Source organism: Tupaia chinensis, unplaced genomic scaffold, assembly GCF_000334495.1.
Source record: "Tupaia chinensis unplaced genomic scaffold, TupChi_1.0 Scaffold000252_1, whole genome shotgun sequence".
Lineage (NCBI taxonomy): Eukaryota > Metazoa > Chordata > Mammalia > Scandentia > Tupaiidae > Tupaia > Tupaia belangeri.
The window spans coordinates 427,257-436,507 of record NW_006159732.1 but is presented as its reverse complement, the minus strand read 5'-3'; the positions used below and the strand labels follow the sequence as shown (position 1 = coordinate 436,507).

At 54.3% G+C, this 9,251-nt stretch overlaps 1 protein-coding gene across 1 annotated transcript; it reads left to right on the top strand.

Annotated features, from left to right (window-relative positions):
* Positions 1-6: 6 nt before the first annotated feature.
* NFKBIE (NFKB inhibitor epsilon) lies at positions 7-8,596 on the top strand. Its single transcript, XM_006149067.2, has 6 exons — positions 7-586; positions 2,912-3,014; positions 3,693-3,915; positions 5,607-5,695; positions 5,851-6,090; positions 7,538-8,596. Exons 1-6 carry the CDS (start codon positions 222-224, stop codon positions 7,601-7,603), a joined length of 1,086 nt encoding a protein of 361 aa, XP_006149129.1. The 5' UTR covers positions 7-221; the 3' UTR covers positions 7,604-8,596.
* Positions 8,597-9,251: the final 655 nt, after the last annotated feature.

Here is a 9,251-nt window from a genome sequence, read left to right as displayed (position 1 = left end):
GGGCTGCCCAGCTGCGGGGAGTAACCGCGGTGGACCGGGCCGGCGCTCTCAACCTCGTCTTCGCCCTTTGTCGACCCCTTGGGTCCTCACAGCGGGGCAAGGAGCTCTCTTGGGCCGAGCGCCCGCTCTGCTAGGCGAACCTGCAACCCGGAAAGGCGGTGCGGCAGAGCCCAGAGCTGGATCCTGCTCGGACCGGGGCCCCGCAGGCCGGTGCCACCGGCATGTCTGAGGCGCGGAAGGGGCCGGACGAGGCGGACGAGAGTCAGTATGACTCCGGCATAGAGTCTCTGCGCTCCCTGCGCTCCCTGCCCGAGCCCACCCTGGCCCCAGCCTCTGGGCCCTCGGAACGCAGCGGCCCACAGCCCTGGACCCATCCTCCCAGGACCTCCACGGAACCACAGAAGGAAGACGCGGATGGGGAACGGGCTGACTCCACCTATAGCTCCTCTTCGCTCACCGAGCCCCTGCCTTTGCTTGGGGACCCCGAGGCCAAGGACCTGACCCCAGGCTCACCGCTCCCTTCCGCGGGGGCGCTGAGCCCTCAGCAGCTGGAAGCCCTCACTTACATCTCTGAGGACGGAGACACGTGAGTCTGGGGGCTCAGCTAAGCCGGGATGCTAACTCTGAGGCTGGAACAAGCTAGGCATCCCCCACCCAGGAGGATCCCCCCAGGCACCCGCCCTGGGAGGCGCAGTTCCCACTCTCCTCCAAACTCTAAACTTAAACTCGCAGCCCAATTTTGAGCCCTAGCCAGGCCCAGACCAGACTTGGCATCCTCTCTGCCCTCTTTTTTGGGGGTGGGCAGAGCTGGCAGAACTCTTACCCAGGCATCTGGAACCTCAGCCAGCATCTTGGAAATGTCCCAATAACACCCTTAGGAAAAGAAAATTCCCCTGACCAGTCCAGTTTTTTTGTTTGTTTGTTTTGTTTTGTTTTGTTTTTTCATGCTGGGGGAGGGGGCATCCTTGTTTGCTCAAAACTGGGATTCCCAGGTCCTGACCTCAGAATGCCATCTCAAGGAACCAGAGGTGCCAATTACAGGTTGCTGGTATGGGCCAGGAAGCTGCGAGGGAGGGGGTGCCATCAGGGTGCAAGGTTGGGGATGGCCCAGAGCGGCGGGGAGGGGGGGGCAGGACGGGGCACTCTTGTCTCAGCAGACAGATAGGTGGCTGACTCCCCAGCTTACTTCCTCCTCTGCCTAGTAAAGGGAAGTGAGGGCTGGAGTCAGCCTCCTCTCCACCCTCTACCTCCTGAGCCCCTCCAGGCCTCACCGTCCCCCTTCATTTTCCCGTTCCTCTCCCAGGCCCAGGTGGAGTTAGGTGGGGACTGGGCCAGGGGGCAGGTGAAGTAAGAGGCCATTGATATATGGGGGTTGGTTGGTCAGTGGACGACCTGGCCCTACGGAATAAGAAAACACCGACAGAAGAGGGAGTGGCTGGGCTTTTGGGGTGAGAAATTAAATGTGTGTGTGTTGCGGGGCAAAGAGGGCTGGAGCCCCAGATCAGGGATGCTGGAACGAGTGAGTAGGGGAGGCAGGAAGTGCCTGTCCTGACCTGCTTTTAAATGCAGGGGTCCTATTTCTGGGTGACAGTGGAAAGAGAAAGCTTTTAGTCCCAATGGGTAGGAGAGGAGTGACCCCAGGCCTTTCTGTATTCTGTGCCTGGATCACCAGTGCTCAGGCTCAGAACCCCAAGGTTTTGGGGGCTCCACAGAAGATAATTACGCTGACCTTTGATCCAGTGAGTCGGGACTGATAAACTGCCCTCTCTCCATAGCAGCTTGGCTCAACCTTTATTGTCTCTAGTTAGAGACAGGTGCAGTGCCTAGACTGGGGCATGTGTGTGTGGAGGGGAGAGTGTCGGGACTCCCCAGTGGGTCCCCAGAGAGGAGGAGTTTTTGCTTCCATTAGAGGTGCCTGGACTTGGAGAGGTATGGAAGTGGGAAGAGGAAGTGGGAGGAGGGGAGACTGAGGGAGAGAGGGAGGTGGCTGCAAGAATGTGACCCAGAGAGCAGGCCCTGGCCGAGGGGATTTCCAGAATGGTTCCTCCCTCCCTCGCCACTCTCTCCTGGGCCTCTCCTGCCTGCCCTCAAAGCCTGCCCCCCTTCTGCCTGAACAGCCCCCTCCCCAGCCCGGACAGGCCTTTTAGCTGAGCTACCCATCACTGCTGCCCCAAGGCAGCTGTCCCGGCCTAGGCCCTCCAGCTCTGGCTTTCATTTATGCCACCTGATGTGGGGAAACCCCAAGACTGGAACTTCCCCTCCCCGCTGGCTGCCCCTCCACCCCTAGGTGAAGGCTCTTGGCCCCTCCAACAAGCACGTAGCCTCTGCACCGCTCAGACCTCCTCTAGGTGTACCCGGGAGTGCAAGGTCTCTGGCCGTGGGACGTCCCTGGGAAGAGCAGCAGGGCAGGATGCTGCGCTGTCTCCCTGCTCCTCTTCCAAGAGCATCTGTTTCTCTCCCTCGGAATTAACCTTGACTTGCTGGGGGTGGTAATGGCCCCTTATTGGCTCCCTGTTGTCCCTGTTGGGGAGGGGAGAAGTGGGGAGCTCTGTCTTGGAAACCCCCTCTGCCCTACTTCGGCAGCTTTCAGTTTGGCTTTGAGCTGCAGCTGGCCTGGCAGTGCCCTGGGGGCAGAGGGCAGTGAGGTGTGGGCAGGCTGGACAGGACAGCCCTTGTCTTGTCAGCACCCAGCCCACATGCCCACCCAGGGCCCTCTGGAGGACAGCAACAGGAGCTCAGAGCTCCCACTCCCGAGATCCTGCACCAACCTTCACTTCCTGGCCTAAGCCCCTACTTCCTACACCTGCCCTGCAGGGTAACTAGTTAGAGACTGATGTGTTCCTTCTAACTCCAAGACCCCAGCACACCCTGTCTGACCCGGGCTCTGACCCCAAGCCCTGCCCTCCCCCAGGCTGGTCCACCTGGCGGTGATTCACGAGGCCCCAGCGGTGCTGCTCTGTTGCCTGGCTTTGCTGCCCCAGGAGGTCCTGGACATTCAGAACAACCTTTACCAGGTGGGTGGAGAGAGAGGGCTGTGTGAGACACCTGTTCCTGCCTAGCAGCTGGCCCCAGCAGCACACCCGAGTCCTTAGGCTGCTCACTCAAGAAACCAGATGCTGGACATGGGGCTGGAGCTGAGGACACAGGGATGAGTAAGACACAGCCTCTGCATACAAAGTGCGCCCAGCCTGGGCTGGGGGACCCATGTCAGCTCCTCATTACACAGCAGGGTGACAAGTGTCGTGGAGACTCGTGCCAGCTGCTCTGGGGCCCAGTGCCTGTGTGGAGTGGCCTGGCTTAGAGAAGGCTGAATACAGGAGGTGCCATCCTTAGGGAACCTTAAAGGAGGACTTGTGCAGGTGGAGACTGTCTGGTGCCTCTGTCCTTCCTCCCTCTAACCTAATCCCTGCAGCCTAGCCCCTAGGGACAACAGAGTTCTCTCCAGGGGCTAAGGGGACCTGCAAGGGGCCAACTTCCCTCACCCTGCTTCCAAAATTGAGGTCCCAAGAGCTTGGTGGGTGTGACAGAGGGAAGGACTTGATAGCCCTTCCTTGGAAGTCCAGGGCTATGGCCTTTATTAGCAGCTCTGAAGTGAGGTACCGTCAGCTAGCTATTCTTGTGCCCACCTCAGCATGTTCCCAGAGGTGGGAGCTTGCTGTAGTGGCCTTGTGATCCTCTGTTTGTGTTTACAGACAGCACTCCATCTGGCTGTACACCTGGACCAGCCAAAAGCAGTTCAGGCATTGGTGATGAAGGGGGCCAGCCGAGTGCTACAGGACCGACATGGTGACACAGCTCTGCATGTGGCCTGCCAGCGCCAGCACCTGGCCTGTGCCCGCTGCCTGCTGGAAGAGCACCCAGAGCCAGGCAGAGGACTGTCTAACTCCGTGGACCTCCAGCTGCAAAACTGGCAAGGTGTGGGCAACCTCAGGGTCTGTGGGGTGAGGGGGGCTTAGAAGTCAGGGAGCCTACTCTCAGTGTAGGGAGAGTCCCAGCTTGTCCAACTCTAAGCACATAAGTATGCACACAGTACTTCTTGGCTGAGTGAATGAGTGAACGAATGATTTGATTCAGAATTTACAAGAGGGGCCAGCAGGTGGCATAGTGGTTAAGGCACTAGATTCCCACATGGCTAATCACAGTTCAAGTCTTGGACCCAGCAGATTGATCACGCTGGGCATGTGTGCATGTCTGCCCAAAATCCCAGGAGGAGAATGGAGGAGATGGGATTGTGGCATGGCCATCCCCCTGGGAGGTGCTTTCTCTTTCTTTTCTCTGTCTCTCTGATACGTGCATGTACTCTCATGGAAAAAAAAAAAAAACTTAAAAAAAAAATTTAGGTGAAAGCTAAATCTTGCCCTTAAGATATTCAGTTTAGGAAGCAGGTGGCATGGTGGTTAAGGTGCTGGACTCCTACATGGCCGACCACAGTTCAAGTTCCAGACCTGGTGGCTTGCTTTCTCACTTTCTCTCTCTCTCTCTGTGTTTCACTCTGATGAGTACATGTGCCCTATAGCAATTTTTTTATTAATTAATAACATTTGATACAATAATTATTTTTTAAAAAGATAGTTTAGGGTCCAGCACGTAGCATGGTGGTTAAGGCACTGGATCCCATATGATCAAACTATGTGGTTTGAGCCCTGGACCTGGCAGCTTGAAGAACATGCATGGCGCATATATGTGTGCCCAAAATCCGAAGGACAATGGAGGAGAAAACATGGTAGCATGGCCATTCCCCCTGGAGGTCGATTTCTCACTTCTCCTCTCACTGTCTCCTTCCAGCCTGCATGTGTGCCCTATCACAAAAATCTTTTTAAAGATATTTAAAAAGGGGAAAAGATATTCAGTTTAGTAGAGATTAGGTGAACCTATTCATTCATTCAAGAGGAATGTACTAAGGGCCTTCTGTGTGCTGGACACTACCCTAGGAGCTAGGCTTGCATCTGTGAACGAAACAAAGATCAAGACAGACCATAAATATAAAAGATGAATTACATCACATGTTAAAAGGCATTAGAGCAGAATTGGAATATGGCAGATGAGAGAGTTGAGGTGACCTTTAAATAGGGTGATCAGGAGGGCCTCATGGAGCCAGGAACATTTGCACGGAGACTTGAAGGAGGTGAAGGATGTAAGTTTGAGTCTTAATCTCTTTTTACTAAGCCGGGGCTAGGGTGGAGGTCCAGGCCAGAAAGGAGATGGCAAAGGTCAGGTGGAGGCTCTGCGAGGGGCTGAGCGCGGGGATCCTAGGTGGCTTCTCAGAGGAAGACTGGGTTGGAAGGTAGCTAGAGTGTTACAGTGTTTAGTGGGGGAGGGAGCATTATGTATACTGGAGGAAGGTGTGTGTTTGGGGACTGTCACTTAGCAGCCTGAGCCCTGAAGCATGAAAGTTTCAATAACATGACCCTGAAAAGGTGGAAACTTTGAGTTCCTTTCCCCTCAGATTTTTGAGGGGGTTTTTGGGTTTTAACGGTCCTGTGATTAGAGGCACTGAGTGGGCAGTGGGTCCCCTGGGACCGAGAGGTAGGGAGGTCCCTGCAGAAAGGGAGCGAGAAAGAGTTGGTAGATGCATATCAGCAGCCCCCACTCTCACCCTATCCCAGGTCTGGCCTGTCTGCACATCGCCACGCTGCAGAGGAACCAACCACTCATGGAACTGCTGCTTCAGAACGGAGCTGACATTGATGCACAGGTGAGGTAGCCCGTCATCGTGCTGCCCCCAGCTGGGTCTAGCCCCATGTCCCCTGCCCAGCTGTCAGAAATGGTGGTGCTCACCTCTTTAGCCAGTGCCCAGGCTCAGCACACTGACTCTCAAGAGCCTCGGCTGACACCCTTATTCCTCTCCAGGAGGGCACCAGTGGGAAGACAGCGCTGCACCTGGCTGTGGAGACCCAGGAGCGGAGCCTGGTGCAGTTCCTGCTCCAGGCTGGTGCCCGAGTAGATGCCCGCATGCTCAATGGGTGCACGCCCCTGCATCTGGCAGCTGGTCGGGGCCTCGGCAGCATCTCATCCACTCTGTGTGAGGCGGGTGCTGACTCCTTGCTGCGGAACGTGGAGGATGAGACGCCCCAGGACCTGGCTGAGAACGTAAGAGGCATATGCTGTGCTCTGCTCTCCAGGCTCCCACACCCAAAGCAGGGACAGGCCCCATCATGAGCTGAGAGGGTCAGGGAGTTAGGAGTCCTGGAGTTTAACCAGGACTCTGCCACTTACCAACCATGGGACCTTGGGCTACCCTCTGCCCCTCCCTGAGCCTGTATTTTCAGCAGGTCAGCACCAGGGGGCTCAAACTGGGACTCTTCTTGGGGCCCTGGCAGGTAAGTTAATCAGTGAAGCTAGCCAGGAGGAGACAGCCTTGGCATGGTCTGTGAAGAACCAGAGTCATGCCTGAGAGTCTCTGTACTCAGCTGCAGCAAATGCTTGCAGAGTGGGAATGTAGGCCTGGTATTTCCAGGTCTTCGGATTTTTTTGAGATATAGAATCTAGATTTTATATGCAGTCTTTCCTATTTTTAAATATTCAGTGTAAAAGAATATTTAAAATGTTTTGTGTAGCCAGCTGGTGGCGTGGTGGTTAAAGTAGCTGGATACCACATGTCCAAATGCATGGCTCAAGTCCCGGACCTGGCAGCTTGAAAAACACACCAGGTACACGTACAGGAGTGCTCAAAATCCTCAAAGGAGAAATGAAAGAGAAGGGATTGCAGTGTGACCATCCCCCATGGGAGGTGCGTTCTCACTTTCCTTCTCTCTCTGTCTCCTGACCTCTGGCAATTTTTTTTTTTTAAGAGAGATTTTTGCTATAGGCATGTGCACTCTCCAGAGACACGTAGAAAGAGAATGTGCAAAATCATCCTCCCCAGAGGGGATGGTCATGCTGCAGTCCCTTCTCTGTTCTCCTCTCTGGATTTTGGACATGCATACACATGCATCCAGTGCAAGTTTCAAGTTGTTGGGTCCAGGACTTGAACTGCAGTTGGTCATGTGGGAATCCAACACCTTAACCACTATACCACGTGTTGGCCCCAACCTCAAAAAAAAAAAGTTTTGAGAGTAATCTTTCTTATCCTCAGCCCCCAACTGAAACAAACAGGTCAATTGGCTGGTTCGCTTTTTTTTTTTTTTAAGTTTGCTATAGGATGTGTGTGCCTATCAGAGACAGAGACAGAGAGGAAAAGTGAGAAATCACCCTCTGGGTGGGTGGCCACACTGCAATCCCTCTTTTCTCTTGGGATTTTGGGCATGCACACACACACACCCGGTGTGTTTTTCAAGCCACCGGATTCATGACTTGAACTGCGAAGTCAGCCTTGTGGGATTCAGCTACCTTAGCCACCACCTGCTGGCTCTGGACCCCCCTCTAAGGTCCCTCCTAGCTCTGATATTCTGACATTATCAGAATTTGATTATTTGGGGGATGAATATGAAGATTTGTTCCCCAATGTTTTTTAACTGTCATCTGATGGGGAGGGAGTGGCCTCACAGTTCTCAGTCCCCTGGTCCCTGATCTTGCTCCTCTCCATTCTCTTTCTCAGCCTTTTACTCTTTTGCCCTTTGATGACCTGAAGATCTCGGGGAAGCCACTTCTGTGTGCCGACTGAAGCCAGGGCAGGGTCTGGGACCCTGGGGCTCCATCTCCTTAGTCTGGAAACTGGGGCCATAGCTGCTGCCATTTGGGCCCAGGAAATGTGCCCTCGGACTGCTGAGGCCAGAGCCTGGGGCCAGCATAGTCCTGAGCTGAGAAGGACCGCAAGCAAGAGCGAGCCAGTCTCGAAGGAAGAACTTCCCAGGTGGTCGGAGATTCTCGGAAGACCCCAAAAAGCCCCAGGTATCCTGGGTGACACCCATTTGCCTCGCTTAACATGGCAGGGGCTCCCGTTTCCACCCACGTTGGGTCAGCCTGAAACAGCGCACGCGTGGGAGAACGTGGATTCTCCTGTGTGAGAAGAGACTGAAATGGGAGCAAGCAGGCCCCTGAGGAGGGCCCATCTTACTGCTACCAGGACTCCCAAAACACTGTTGTCGAAAGACTTGACACACAGAAGACCCTGAACTGAGCCTCTGGGGAAGGGAAGTTTCATTAACATGACACTAAAATGGCAAGACTTTTAAAAAGCTTTCCCTTCTAGAGTCATTTAGGCAGTGCATGTCTTTGTGCTTTGGGGACTTGTAGGTAGACCTGCCTTGTGCTCTTGTGGTAGAGGCCGGGAAGAACATTGTCCCCTGAACCAGGGTAGGGCCTGGCTGAGTGGGTAGAAGGGCTAATGGTCCTCAGGCCTTTCTCTGTCCAGCGCAGACCCTTGTCCTTTCTGTGGATACTGAAGGATGGAGAGGGAGGAGAAGACGACTCACAAGCCCTGGAGGCCTCACCACTGTCATGGAGGAGCCAGGAAGAAGGGTGGTTTGGAAAGGCCAGGTGTGGGGAGGTGGGAATGTGGCTTTTTGCCTTTTTCCTCCCATTCCACATGTTTGCTGACCTATGCTGGCATGAAGAACACCGGGGAATAAGCCAACATGGTCTCTGGACATTCAAACTTAAAATTTTGAGTGAGATGGTCAGTCATTAAACATCATACATTTCAAATATCTAATTATAAGTTGCAAAGGATGCTATGAAGGCAGTGGTGGGAAGAACAATGGAGTGGGTGGAGGGCCACACTTTGGGTGGTCCCAGAGGCCTCTGGGGATTGTCATCTGAACTTGGACCTAAGGATGAGTAAGGGGTGGAGTAGAGCATTCTGGGGAAGCATTGTGGAATTACAGGAACTGAGAGCAAGCCAGTGAGGCTCTGTGGGGGTGGGTGAGTGGGTGCGAGGATGGCCTGGTCATGCAGAGCCTCAAAGGTCAGAGAGACTGGGGGACAGAATCTCTAGCCCAGTCAAAAACCAGGAGAGGGGCCAGCAGGTGGCATGCTGGTTAAGGAGCTGGACCCCCACATAGCTGACCTTGGTTCGAATCCCAGACCTGGAGACTTTCTCTCTCTCTCTCTCTCTCTCTCTCGTGCGCGTGCCCTATAGCAAATTTTAAAATAATAAAATTATTAAAAACCAAAAATGTTAGGAGACACCTTCATCCTGCCAGAAAATGGGAAACCTATAACTAGAAGGGGGAAGTACTTGGAACGTAGAACGTCAGAGTCCTCCACAAGATGGCAGTGGTCACCACTACCTAAGGACGATGACGCGGACGAGAGGACCCAAGGCTTGAGGACTCCCCCATTCCGTCTCCGCTCCCGGGAGCCCAGCCGCG